Below are 13704 nucleotides of genomic sequence, written 5' to 3' on the forward strand. Positions count from 1 at the left end.
GTTGAAAAACAATTTCATTTTATTTTAAATTTAAATCTTTTTTTTTTTGGTGAGGAAGATGGCCCTGAGTTAACAGCCGTTGGCAATCTTCCTCTTTTTTTGCTTGAGGAAGATTAGCCCTGAGCTGACATCTGTGTCAGTCTTCCTCTATTTTTTTTTTTTGTTTGTTTGTTTTTTTTTGTGAGGAGATCAGCCCTGTGCTAACATCCGCCAATCCTCCTCTTTTTTTGCTGAGGAAGACGGCCCTGGGCTAACATCTGTGCCCATCTTCCTCCACTTTATATGGGACGCCGCCACAGCATGGCCTGCCAAGCAGTGCGTCGGTGCGCGCCCGGGATCCGAACCAGCGAACCCCGGGCCGCCGCAGCGGAGCGCGCGCACTTAACCGCTTGCGCCACCGGGCCGGCCCCAGTCTTCCTCTATTTTGTATGTGGGATGCTGCCACAGCATGGCTGATGAGTGGTGTGAGTCCATGCCTGGGATGCGAACCAGCAAACCTGGGCTGCCGAAGCAGAAGTGTGTGGAATTTTAACCACTATGCCACTGGCCCGGTCCTGAAAAACAATTTTAAAAAGTTGGACGTTTAGCAAAGGAGCAACATAGCAGTATGTAGGTCAATAACCACTAAAGGTGTCATTTAAGATGAATTTGAGCCACAAGAAAGAGAGTCATGAACATCTGATAAACTCTATTCATTAAGGCAGGTGATTGTGCCATACATTTTAGAGTTGTCCATAAAAAAAATTAAAATAGAGCCAGCCCTGATGGCCTAGTGGTTAACGTTTGGTGCTCTCACTGCTTCGGCAGCCCAGGTTTGTTTCCCAGTCACGGAACCACACCACTCATCTGTCAGTTGCCATTCTGTGGGGGCCGCTCACACTGAAGAACTAGAAGAACTTACAAGGAGGATATACAACCATGCACTGGGGCTTTGGGGAGGAAAAAAGAAAAGAGGAAGATCGGCAACAGATGTTAGCTCAGGGCAAATCTTCCCCTGCCCCCCCCCCCCAAATTAAAATTAAAACTTTGCGCTTTAAACAATTAACCTTCACCTTCAACAATTAACTTTAAAAATGCACTCATATAGAACACCTCAATCCCCCTCCTTCCCTCCCTCTCTTTTGTCTTTCCTGCAGATTTCTGGGAATGTTATATGTCCAACATCACTACCACACAGGTGTTCCTGGTTCCTGGGTGCCCAGGTACATGTGAATTATGACCCACAGGCAGAAATCTGAGCACTGAGAGAGGGGCCGACACACACAGGGAATACCCAAGGGTCCTCCATGACCTCAGGATCCATCTCCTTGGAGGATGGATGTGCACCAGGGCACCTGTGACTTGAGCTAAGTAGAAGGAACGAAGCCAACAATGTGCCCATTAGACAGATTCCTAAGCGGGAGTTGGGCTCTGGGACCGCAGGCATCAGTGTCAGGGGGGTATCATCCTGCCCACTGGCCAGAATCCGGACAGAGCTAGGCCTTCTTGCTTGGCCCGAGTGAAATCTGCACATGCTGAGACAAGTGGCCGCTGGGGGTGTGTGGATATCCTGGAATTCAAGGACAGCTGTTCACAATTCGTCTACACCCCTGCGGCCTGCAGTGGCTGCTCCCCTCCCTCCACCCCTTCCCTCCCTCAGCTTCCTATCTCCAGATAAGGAGTTGGAGGTTGGCCCAGTTGGAGTCTGGTGTCCACTCTGGTCCAGTCATCTCTAGCCAGGAGTTGCGAAGGTCATGTGGCGGACTGCTTCCTCAGCAGGGCTGTGGCTGGCGAGATTTCTCAAGAAGGGGAGCAGGTGGGGTGGACAAACCGACAGAGCCACATGTGCCTCAGCTCTCGTTTACACAAGTTTCCCACACTCTGCAAGAAATGAAAATGCTTCTTGGACCCCCAAGGAAAGTAAAGGAGAGAGAAAAGGGAAGCGGGTTTTTTGGTGATGTTAACTATACCTTCTCCTGTGTGCTATTTGCGATGGCTGGCAGGAGAAGGCAGCGCTGTGCCCTTACTGAGAATTTGCCTGCGCTTCCTGGGTCCCCTCCCCTATTCCTTTCTTCATCTGGGGGCCTGGTTGGCAAACCTGGGAAGGCTGGACCCTGGGTACTCGCACGCTCCGCGATACGTGGCGCCTGCGGCTCCGCCACGCCCTTCCCTCTGCCTGGAACAGCCCGCCTCCCCATCACCTTGGCTCCCGGGCGAATTCCTACTCATTCTTTAAAACCTTGTTTTGGCATCACCTCAATAAAAACTTTGCCATCACCTCCTAGACAGAATTCATCACTTTCTCCTCTGTACATTAAAAATAAAGTTTTATTATGGGAAATTTCTATAATGGATACAAAAGTAGAGAGAATTCTGTACAGATTTTGCCCGTGAAAGCACAGTCATCGCTGCCTGTATCACCTGGGGGTCCCTGTGTCTGCTCCTCTACACCAAGACACTGAGCCGCGCACAGCACCCGGCGCAGAGCAGATGTTCAGTGTCTCTAAGATGGAACACAAATCATCATCTGGCCCAACGCACCCATTTTACAGATGAGGTAACCGAGGCCCCAACTCATCAGAGAAGTCAATGCAGTCTGCTGTCTCGATTACCAGAACAGCGGCGGGACAGGTGCGGGACCTCGCCTGGCCCGCCCCGCTCCGCTAAGCCGGGGTCCGCGGTCCGACCCCCCGGGCTGTGCCCGACGGGCCACCGTCTAGCTCAGCGGCCGGCGCGCGGCCGCTCCCTGCGTCGCTCCGCCCCCCGCAGCCACCTGGCGGGGCCCCGCCCCCGCCGGACTCCGAACTGGAAAGGGGCTGCGGCGCCCCGGAACGAACCACTCGCGCCAGGGGGGTGTGGCGGCTGGCGCGGAGCCGCGGGCGCGCGGGCCACGATGGCGACCCCCACCCTCGGACCACCCGCGTCGGGGCTGCAGTGCAGGGGCCGCGGGGCCGCGCCGGGCTGAGCCAGGGCGAGCGCGGGACAGGACGGGGGCCGCGCCCCTCCCGGGCCGGGCGTCGCGATGGGCCGGCCCGCCGGGCTCCGCCAGGTGCAGCGCCGCGCGGGGCCGGGGCTCGGCGCACCTCCGCGGGGCGGGGCCGGGGCGCGCCGCCCCTCCTCCCGCCGCGCTCCTCCCACTCCCGGCCCGGGATCAGCCCGCGACCTGGGAGCCCGCGCCCCGCGGCCTCGCCGCCACACTTTCCTGGGAGCGGCGGCCCCGCGGCACCATGAAGAAGTCGTACTCAGGTGGGCGCGAGCCCGGGGCGGGCGGGGTCGCTGTCCCGGGACGAGTCCTTCTCACCTGAGCGGAGGCGGCCGCGGGTGGTCGAGGTGCCCCGGGAGCCGAGCGGGTCCCCGGACTCCCGGGTCGGGCTTTGGCGCGTGGGGCGTACGTGCCGGGACAGGTGACGCAGCCCTCACCCCGGATCGGGATCGAGGGGCCCTCGAGGCGTCGAGACCCCCTACGGACGTGGCGCTCCCTTTGCTCCCAGTCGCAGCTCCGAGCCCGCGGAGTCCGCTCGCCGGACTGGGACCGCCGGTGACGGGAGAAGTCCGGGCGCCCCAGCCCTCTGACCCCTGCACGGCTGGGCCCCGCTTCTGACCTTGGCCGAGGGTCACCTGCCACTGCTCGCTCAGGTGCCCGGAGGGGACGCTGTGGGGGCCGCAGGACTGGCCACCTCTCCCGCTCGCCCTCCTGCCCTTTGTACTCCCGCTGGAATCGCTCACTTTCCAGGCGCCGCCGGTCCGGTCGGGGTGCTTCGGCTCCCCATGTGCATGTGTGTGTCGGGGTGGGGGTGGGGCGGGTGGAGGCTTTCCTTGGGTTCAGCCTCCAGGACTGGTGGTCCAGGCCATAGCATCCTTTTTTCAGATGAACTCCTGTTATTCCTCTACCCAGTGGAGCGCGGCAAGTTCGCCAGATGGGACCATCCAGCAGCGCTCGAGCTTGGCAACTCGGGTTCCTCTTTTGGGTCTCAGAGTGCCATCGGTGTGCCGGCATCCTAACTCCAGGAGCAGGTCTGACCTCACACAGGTGGCAAAGGCCTGGCTGGCTCTCATCACTGGCTCAGGATCCTTTATAAAAGGATTTCTCCTCTGGTATGCTGAAGTCCCATTTCACAGATGGGCAGACTGAGGCCACGAACCTCGCAGGCAGGTTAAGGGTAATCCAGATTGCTATTCTTTTTCCTTTCTTTTTTTTTTCTTTCTGGTTTCCTCCAAAAGGATCCAGGCAGGATCCTTTGTCCTCCTCAGTCCTGAAGTAATAAACAGCATCTTTTCTTCTCCTTACACTGCAAGCTTTCTCTTTGTGTTCCTCCCCTTAATCTATTTGGACATGAAGTTTTCTGCCAAGGACTCATGAATTAATTTTTATTGATAAGAGGACAGAATTGTGGGACTTCATTGGAGCTGAAGAGGTTGTTTGGGCCATCCTCCTGCCTTTGGGCCATTTTTCAGTCTCCTCCTACTTTCCACATTCAGGAACCAAAATGAGTAATAAAGAAGAATTCATCTCAAAGAGGGTTACTCAGAACTTCCTCTAAAATACCCTCCTGGGTCAATGGCTTAGAATTTCAGCTCTCACCTCCTTGTGGCAAACAGCATGGCCCTTCAGATGCCCCGGGCACAGCTCTATCTCAGGAGCGTGGGCGCGTTGATGCAATGGTGAGGGAGGCGGGGTCTTCCAGGTGGCATATGCCGGGGTTTGGCGCTTGGCCTGCCTCCCTCCCTGACATGCTCCAAATACTTGAGATGGTTGTGGGCATCTCTGCCGTGCGCGGCCCTTTCCCTGGGATCGCTAGCCCAGCATAGCCCGGGGATGGCTGTTTGCTCTGGCCCTTGGCTCCTTGCGCTTCCCCTCCTGCTGGTGGGTCTGGACAGTGAGGGTGATCGGGGTCCTCCCAGGTCATAGGTGCTTGGCCTTTTCCCTGGAAGGACTTTGAGACCCTCCTACACAGATGCTGGAGGGCCTCTGAAGCAGGCTTGATGTCTCCTCTCCTCCAGGCCTCCCTCCCTGCCCCCAGGTAAATTTAAACAAAAAAAGTGAAGCTTTTTGCTGTAAGTGGAAGTAGAGTCTATGGGCTGTGTGGGAACCAGCTCTTGTAAAGTCAGCCTCCCTGGCTCCTGTGTTTACCTGAAGGGGCGAGGCCCTGGGGAGTGGGAGCAGGGAGGGCTTGGACCACTTCCAGTTTGTTCCTCTCCTGGCAGTGGTCCCAGGCGTGCTGGGTCAGTCTGCTGCATGTGAGTCAGGCTGGAGGGGCTGGCCCAGGGGCAGGTGGCCTCTAGGCCCATTCTGAGAGTGCTCCAGTTCCATTGGTGCTCCCCCCACCCCCATTCCGAGTGGGAGCACTTTGCAGAAGTCAGACTGACCCCTAAGTAGCATCAATGCCATGAAATTAAGGAAAGCTGCAAATGGTGTTAAATATCCCCCAGTGTCCAAAATCCAGGGACAACCAGGAAGGCTTTTATTTTTCACCTGGGCTGAGTGGGATTATTGCTTCTGGACCTCTTTATGGGCTTGAAAATAAATTGAATGGTTATAATGTTCTCCGTAGAGCTGGTTTGAGCACTCTGGTGTGAGCTGGTTTTGAGTCTCTGAAAAGGGGAAAATTTTTAAAATGTGTTTTGGGGGAATCTCGAGGGCCTTCGGTGTGTATACATTCAGTGAATACACATTGTGGGTGGGGCATGTACAGCTAGGGTCTCGAGGGCACAAAGGTGATGGAAAGATGTGGTCCTTGCTTGCAGGGGACTTGCATTCTCTCTGGGGAGGCAGGATGCTGCTGAGACACCTGCTTGTTAGCATCCCTCCCACCCGAATGGCAGTACAGGCTCTGAATGCCACCGAATGCCCTGGAAGGAGGAACTGAGGGCCTGATGGGAGGTTTTAGGGGGAGCAAGATTGAACTGGGCCTTGAGGAATGAGGAGTTTTGAGTAGGTGGAGAATAAAAAGCGTCTTTCTGGGTGGGGAACAAAGCAAAGGCCAGGATGGGGGCTTCAGGACCCGGTGGGTACATGGGGGCGGGCTCTATGCGGCAGCCTGGGTTCGCTCCAAGCTTCTCCTGGATGCACCTCGCCTGTCTCTCCAACGGGGCAGAGCTAACGGCAGTCTACAGGCGTTGCAGTCCAGTGGTTAATCATATGGGCTTCTGAAATTAAATCTTAGGCTGGCCCCTCCTCGCTGTGGGGCCAGGGACTTAATCTCATGTGTCTCATTTGTTAAACAGGGATGATGCTAATTTGTTGTTAGATTAAATGCGTTCATACATAAAAGGCTTAAAAATGCCTGCTGTACCACTTGGTAGCTGCTGTCATCTTCCTTATCCTTATCAGCAGTAGAAGGACAAGGAGGCTGTGTGTCACTGCATTTGCCAAGGTGCCCAGGAGCTGCTGGTGCCTTCCCTGTCCCTCTGCTGGTTTGGAGCCAGGAGTGTGGCCCGGGCTCTCTCCCCCAGCCCCTCTGTGTTGGAGTGGGCCTGAACCCCTCTGGTTCTCTGATGTTCTCAGTTTGGGGCTTCTTCTTGCACACTGGGTCATGAAGCTTGCCTTTTAGTGTCCCTGGCTCCGCTGGGAACCCTCATGGCATAGGGGGCACTTCCCTGAGGCCCACAAGCCACAGAAATGGGCCGGGAGGTAAAATTGGTCCCTGTGTGCACTTGGGAATTATTCTGAGATTCTTTGTGGCTTTCAGGAGATTCCCAAAGGGGTAGGGAGAGGGGGAGGGAGAGAGTCCCTGGCCTGACCCCAAACGTTAAAGAGCTCTGCACCTGGTGGCTTCTCTGGGGGCCCGGGCAGGGCTGGAGGCTGCACTCCAGAGGAAGCAGCCTCAGCCGAGATGATACCCGCTCAGCCTCCCCCAGCGCTCCAGGAGCTGACTTCTGGGAAGGCAGAGGAACTGTGCCCTCAGAGAGCACTGTCCCAGTGAGCTCACCCCGGGCGGTGGGGCGGGGGTGAGGGTGCAGCAAGGGTGCCAAGGCCGAGCTCCTTCCTCTTTTCTGCCCGGCCCCCGCCCCCTCCCACGCCTGTGCTCGCTGCCTCTGGTCTCCTCAGGTCCGAGCTTGCTGCGCTGGCTCATGCAGGGGGCCTGGGCGGAGAGCAGGAGCGCCTTGTGCAGTTAGTCTGTGGCTCCGTCGTCCTCGTGCCCAGGGTCGTGGACCCCTGGGGTCCCCCAGTCCTGGGAGAGCTGGCTGAGCCTGAGTCCTGGGGCCAGCCCTCTTCCTGGCCTGTTGCAAAGGAGGGAGGCATGCTCAGGCATGGGTGACCTGCCTGCCCGCCCTTCCGGCTCGCCCCAGACCACAGTCACCTGCCCGTCAGCATCTCCCCAGCCTGCCTGGAGGGTTTCCAAGAGCCAAGTGCCATGTACCTCGCAAAGCGTCTGAGTTTGAGACAGCCCGCCTTCTCCCTGGAAGCCCCGTGTGACTAGTTCAAGCCAGGACAGGTGCAGAGGGGACGGGGATTGCTGCTCAGGAGCCCTGGTCTAGAGTCCAGGAAGGAGGCACTCCCCACTCCCCACCCATCTCTTTGGGCCGCCTCCTCTGAGACTCTCCTGCCCACCCCAGGTGGCCCCGCATGGACGGGACCTGGAGGCAGACCTTGTTTCCGCAGGCACCGCTGTTTGTCCCTGGGCAGTGTTGCGTGTGCTCTGCAGTTTGCTTAAGATGTACTTGATAAGCAAGGTTCAGCACACACCAGTGCAGGGCCTAGCCCAGAGGCCGAGGAGCGCCAGCTCCTGGGCGGATCCAGGGGTGGCCTTGGGGGAGGGAGGGCTGGAGAGCCCTAGGCCTGAGGAGTGTGAGCGTATGGGTGGGGAGGGAGGTGACAGGCTGGGTTTCTAGGCCTCCGTTTGTTACCTTGGAACACCCTGGCTCAAGGCATTGCCAGGGGATTTATGGGGGATCAGTGGGTTTGAGTGACCAGAGGAAGCCCCCTGGGGACCTGCATGGAGCACACGAGATCGCAGTCCCCCCCCCCCCACCCACCGTTGAAGGACTCAGTCTCCTGGAGAGGCTTTGGCCAGAGGGTCCCAGTGGCAGCTGGCAGAGGTCACCCGATTCAGAAACACTGACCGAAGGGCATCTTGTCCTGGTGGGTGCGGGGCCCTGGGACGGCAGGTACCGTGGTCAGGCCTGGGACCATGGGTCACTCAGGCCTGTGGGGTGCTGAGCTTCACTGAGAGCACTGAAGGGTCCCCAAGACTGAAGGGTCGCCCCTGCCCCTTTCCTGCTGGGCCAGCTGTGCATGGGTCCCAGGAACTCAGTTGGCTTTGCTGCAGCAGCCCTGCTGAGCTGTGGGGTGCCTGTCTCCCGGATGTTCCTAGCCTGTTCCTCTCTCCCTATGGATTCAGTCATTCATTCCAGAAGTATCTACTGGGCGCTGCTGAGTGCTGGCTCCATGTGTCCTTCCTGCAGCCTGGCGACTCCCAGCCTAGCTCTGGAAGGGCGGCCTGGCTTTGGGTCTCCAGGGTTGGTGTGTCACTCTACTGCCAGCCCCGTTTCTCTGTCTTATCTCCCTGTCCCCGGCCTGGGCCCGGGTCCATTTGCAGCCCGCGTAAAGGGGACATTGAGCTGCTGCCAGCAGAGGGGGTGGCGGCTCCCAGGCGTCTTGCTGTCAGTGGCCTCTTGGAAGCTCTGCAACAGCTGAGCTCTGTTCTGGGCCTAATCTGACCTGGTTCTGTGAAGTGTGACTGCTGGCAGTCTGCAGGCCTCCAGGGCAGGAAGAGGGGCAGCGCCAGGGAGAGTAAGGTGATCTCAGGTCCCAGGTGGCCCTCAGGCCCGGGCTGCCTGCCCTCTCTGGCAGGAATGCGAGTCAGGGGTCATCCTCCAAGCGATGTTGGCCTGAGGCCTCCAGCAGCTTTTTGTGTCAGGGAGAAGGGACCCTGAGTGGCCACTCCAGCCTACATTTGTGGGCCCTAGCTTCCCAAGGGCCCCTCGAAGAGCTGGGTGGAGCGAGGAGGGCCAGAAAGGCCTCTGTCTTGCTGGCTCACTCCCCTTGGAGAAGAGCGTCCTCCACCCTCCCTGGCCTGGGTTTCAGAGGTGGGGGCTGTGACGGATGGGGCATCCATTGCCCTCTTGCTGGCTCCTGGAGGGGCCTTGCTCCTCCCAGGTGGTTAAGGGGCATGCAGTGAAGCCTAGGCTGTGGCCGGGACGCTCTGGGCCCCCTCAAGGCTGCACTTGGGAACGAGGGGGCTGACCACGCAGCCGTGGAAGTTCCTGAGAGCTGTGCTTGGGCCCCTTGTCCCAGCCGGGCCAGGCATGTTGGGGCAGTGGCTGAAACTCTAGCAGTGGCAACTGTCTGCCTAGGTTGGGGATGGCTCCCGGTGAGCGGTTACCAGGAAGGGCTGGGCAGAGGCAAGTTGACAGGCCGCCTCTGGGCTTGTCCTGCGGATCAACCTGATCTGCATCCTGGGGCTTTCACAGCTTCCCGTAAACTGTGCCTTCTGTTTCCACCCAGGATCGGATCCCATCGGGAGAATAACACTCCTGTAACCCAAGCCACTTGGAAGTGGGTGAAATCCAACCCCTGTTGGCTTCCAGCCTGTTGAAGACTGGGCTAATCGACGTGGAGGGATTGGGGAGTGGTTTGCAAAACTCCCTAATAAATACGTGGCTTTGGCTCTGTGGCCACAGGGAAACACGTGTGTCGAGGTGGGTGTGCGGTTGTTGTGCGGGGGTGACAGGTGTAGACACGTGGGGACATCAGGCGGTGGAAGAACAGCCAGGTGCACACACTGGTGGCACCTGGGGCTGGAGACGAGGAGGTGGCGGATTTCTCGTCAACGTTGGCATCATGCTGCCCTGGGCGTCGGGGCTGAGGTGTGGCAAACTCAGCGCTGGGGAGTGAGTCATTCTGGATGGCAGCGCCTTCCTGGTGGCTGGGGGCTGGCACTTCAGCTGCTGGACCTTTGCCTTACATTTTTTTAAAGAAAAGCTTTCTAAAATACACTGGGTGTCTATTCTTTCTCTTTTGCTTTTTTTTGTTCGGTTGTTGTTCGTTACTTATTGCCAAGGGATGTGAACAGGAAATTAAAAGGACAAATTCTCCAGTCCCGTCGGTTATGACATCGTGTTTCATGCTCCCTGAGTCCTTGTCTCCACAGGTACAGGACATGTCATTTCACTATCAAAGTTATATAGAGTTCATGTTCCCTTTAAACAGAGTTGCATATTCCCCATAGAAACCATTTTTAGTTCTTCTCTTTTCACTTGAAATCAGATCTCATCCATGGATTCCATGATTATGCCTGAATGGTTCTTCAGAGGGGATGGTCCCTAATTCACTTAACCATCCTCTTACCACGCTCTTATACGGCCTGACGTTGACCGTCTTCCTCGATGACCTGGGCCCATGACCCTGTAGTGCGGTGCTGTGCTGGGCTGAAGATGTTGCACTAGCCGTGCTTATAGCTGTGGGTCACGGGCAGGGTGGATGCTGGAAATTCCCCAGGTAACTAATGTAGTAAAATGTTGCCCGTGATGATTCCCTTTTCCAGCATTCCTGGGATTGCCCCCAAAACCAGACAAGTGTTCTTGCCACAGCATTTTATGAAGAGGTTTAATGAGCAGAAGATGCCGTTTGCCCTGATCATCAACCTGCTTATAGCCGCTGAGGAGTCCCAGGGCTTACTCATCATTTACAAGATCAGCCCTCTTGCCTACAGTCCTTGATGCCTCTCTCTGGGGCTCCGCCCCAGCCTCTCCTTCTCTCCGTCTCTTCTTTGTGCCCTACAGGATGCATCTGGATCCTGGGAAGTGTCTCTTTGCTTCCTTGAGCCAGCCTGAATGCCCTAGTCTTGGAGATGGGCCTGTTGCCCAGGTGACCAGCCCCCTCTCCTGGTGGTCATTCATTCTGCTGCCTGGTTTCTTGTGGAGAGATTTCTTCTGGAACCCCAGGTGCCACAGTCAACAGTGCTGATGTCAGCCTACCCTCCATGGTTGCCATTTTGTTCTGTCACCTCCCCATCTTCCTAGGCAGTCCTCCCAGGGTCCCCACCTCTCTCTGTGGTACTTCTTTGCTATAATCTATAGCTACCCTCTAAAGGCTGATGAAACATGTCTGCCTTTTTGGTGACTCGCAGGCCTGTTAAGCAGCAGGGCTCAAGACTGGCGCAGCCTTCCCCCATATTCTGGGCCATTCTCCTGGGCTGCTTTTTGCTGTGGTCAGCAATTTCTGATGGCTGACCATCCTCCACGTTGTCCATGATTTTCCCTTTGGTCCATGGGCCGCACTTTGTTAGTCTGCTCTTCCTTCTCACGTGTGTAATTTGCTCATGGCATGTGTATTGAGGATGTGGAACAGGAGGACTTAAATGTAGGGAGTTGGTTATACAGATGACAGAGGAGCAGAAAAGCCAAACCGGGAACAAGGAGGCACTGGGGCAGAGCCAGGTTGTGTGGGGTTTATTCGACTCTTTAAAGGTATGAACATGATTTTTTTTTTTTTTTTTATGAAGAAGACTAGCCCTGAGCTTACATCCGTTGCCAATCCTCCTCTTTTTGGTGAGGAAGACTGGCCCTGGGCTAACATCTGTGCCCATCTTCCTCCACTTTATATGGGACGCCGCCACAGCATGGCTTGCCAAGCGGTGCGTCGGTGCACGCCCGGGATCCGAACCGGCGAACCCTGAGCCGCCGCAGCGGAGCGCGCGCACTTAACCGCTTGCGCCACCGGGCCGGCCCCTGATCACTTCTTTATGTGATGACTTTGCAATATCGTTTTCTTTGGAGAGAATAGAAAGTTAATTCATCTTGCTGGTTGATCAAAGTTTACGTTTTACTTTTGGTGTTTGGGATGCATGGAAAAGTGTGACTTCACACAGAGTTTATGGTACGGCTATGGTTTTTTGCCCTACAAACACAAGGATTCTGATAAATTCTATTTTATGTGATTCCCAACAAGAAAGAAATAGAGAAGTACGGGGCATTTATGACTGTATATGCTGCATTCTTGCATTTGTTTCTTTTTTTTTTATTTTTTATTTTTTAAAATTTTTTGTTTATTGCAGTAACATTGGTTTATAACATTGTATAAATTTCAGGTGTACATCATTATACTTCTGTTTCTAAGATTTTATTTTATTTATTTATTTTCCCCCAAAGCCCCAGTAGATAGTTGTGTGTCATAGCTGCACATCCCTCCAGCTGCTGCACGTGGGACGCGGCCCCAGCACAGCCGGAGAAGCGGCGTGTCGGTGCGCGCCTGGGATCCGAACCCGGGCCGCCAGGAGCGGAGCGCGTGCACCCAACCGCTAAGCCACGGGGCCGGCCCTATACTTCTGTTTCTGCATGGATTACATCATGTTCTCATGTTCACCACCCAAACTTGCATTTGTTTCTGACCAGATACTTTGTTTTGACTCATTGAAGAGAATTGAATTCTCTGCTTACAGCTTGATGTCTGGTGATTGGAGTAATTTTCCATAGACAGCTTCTGGCTCATACGTTTCAAATCTTGCTTCTCCCTCGCTGCCCGTGTGTCTCTGGCACCAGACACTGCAGGACATGTTCAAGTCTTATCCCTTCCGACTCTGCACGGTAGAGAGGTTTGGAAGAGAAGGTGGAGGGCGTGTTCCTGGACTACCACGTTGGGATGGCTAGCAATCACTTAACTGTATGTGGAAATCACTGTGAACTACGTAATTATAGCCCAACTAAATCCAAATTAAAGATCTTTCCAATTCAACTTCACCTTAGCGGGAGCCCCCAGGTGCAGCAATCTCTCCACTGGTGACTTCGCAGGAGCACGTGCGGCAGGCAGGCACTGTGGGTGGATATAGACAGCGATCTTCACTGATTGGAGTTAAAATATTTTCTGTTTTGCAAATTTTACAAACATGTTTGACCATGTGGGCGTGTTGAACATGACTGACCATGTGGGCGTGTTGAACATGTCTGACCACGTGGGCGTGTTGTTAGGCCCTTCTCGGTGCCTCAAGAGGGTCGCATGTGAGCCAAGGGCCCTGGAGCTAAGGTTCCTTAGCCTCGAGGAGGTGACCTAGAGATGAGCAGTGGGTCAGAGGGTCGAGGGAGGAGCTCGTGTTGCCAGAGTCCAGGGACCAGGGTCACCTGACAGGAGCCTGGAGAAAGGTAGGCCTGTCCGGCAGGACTGCAGCTTCGGAAGAGACAGACCCTGCTGCTGGAGAAACCTTCCAGGGCAGAGAGGCGGAAAGAACTACCCTGGTTCTCTCTTGCTCCCACCTTCCAGTCTCCTCCCATGCCTCCCATTGGTTGAACCCAGCCCAAACCCCAGACCTGTGGAGGTCAGTTCTCCTGCCGCTGAAAGGAGAGCCTGGGAGGGGCGGGGAAGGGAGGGCTATGCTTATGCTTAAAAACTATTTGTTGCTGATCTTAAATTCAGATTTAACTGTGTCCTGTATTTTATATGAGTGGGACCCAGAGTCCACACGCCCGTGTGGTGAACCTTCTAGGGAAGGGCTCTGTGGTCCTTGGTCAGCACTGCTGTCCCATGATGGACTTGGCCATCTGTGATGCTGCTGCCTGCTGCCTAATGTGGCAGAGCAGAGCAGAGCCTTCCACATGCGTAAGCTGCTGGCACCTTCCCCGACCTGTGAACCTGTGAGCGGGATACCGGTGTTGGCTCCCCAGTGGGCTGTGAGTGCCACCATAGAGTTGCCAGGTCACTTTTGGTCTCCACTGTATGCCCAGCTCCTTGAACGGTGCCTGGTGCAGAGTAGATGCTCAATAGTATTGCCATGAGTCTGCATTTTGTAG

At 55.9% G+C, this 13704-nt stretch overlaps 1 protein-coding gene across 1 annotated transcript in view; it reads left to right on the forward strand.

The window, feature by feature from the left end:
* The first annotated feature begins 3144 nt into the window (after positions 1-3144).
* The window catches only part of SEPTIN9 (septin 9), a 166714-nt gene continuing 156154 nt past the window's right edge, over positions 3145-13704 (forward strand). The window contains exon 1 of the mRNA XM_004432816.3: positions 3145-3225. Coding sequence (XP_004432873.1) covers positions 3207-3225 — 19 coding nt within the window. The 5' untranslated portion in view covers positions 3145-3206. The remainder of the gene's footprint in view (positions 3226-13704) is intronic.

Source organism: Ceratotherium simum, chromosome 16, assembly GCF_057802395.1.
Source record: "Ceratotherium simum simum isolate JZ-2026a chromosome 16, ASM5780239v1, whole genome shotgun sequence".
NCBI classification, from domain to species: Eukaryota; Metazoa; Chordata; class Mammalia; order Perissodactyla; family Rhinocerotidae; genus Ceratotherium; species Ceratotherium simum.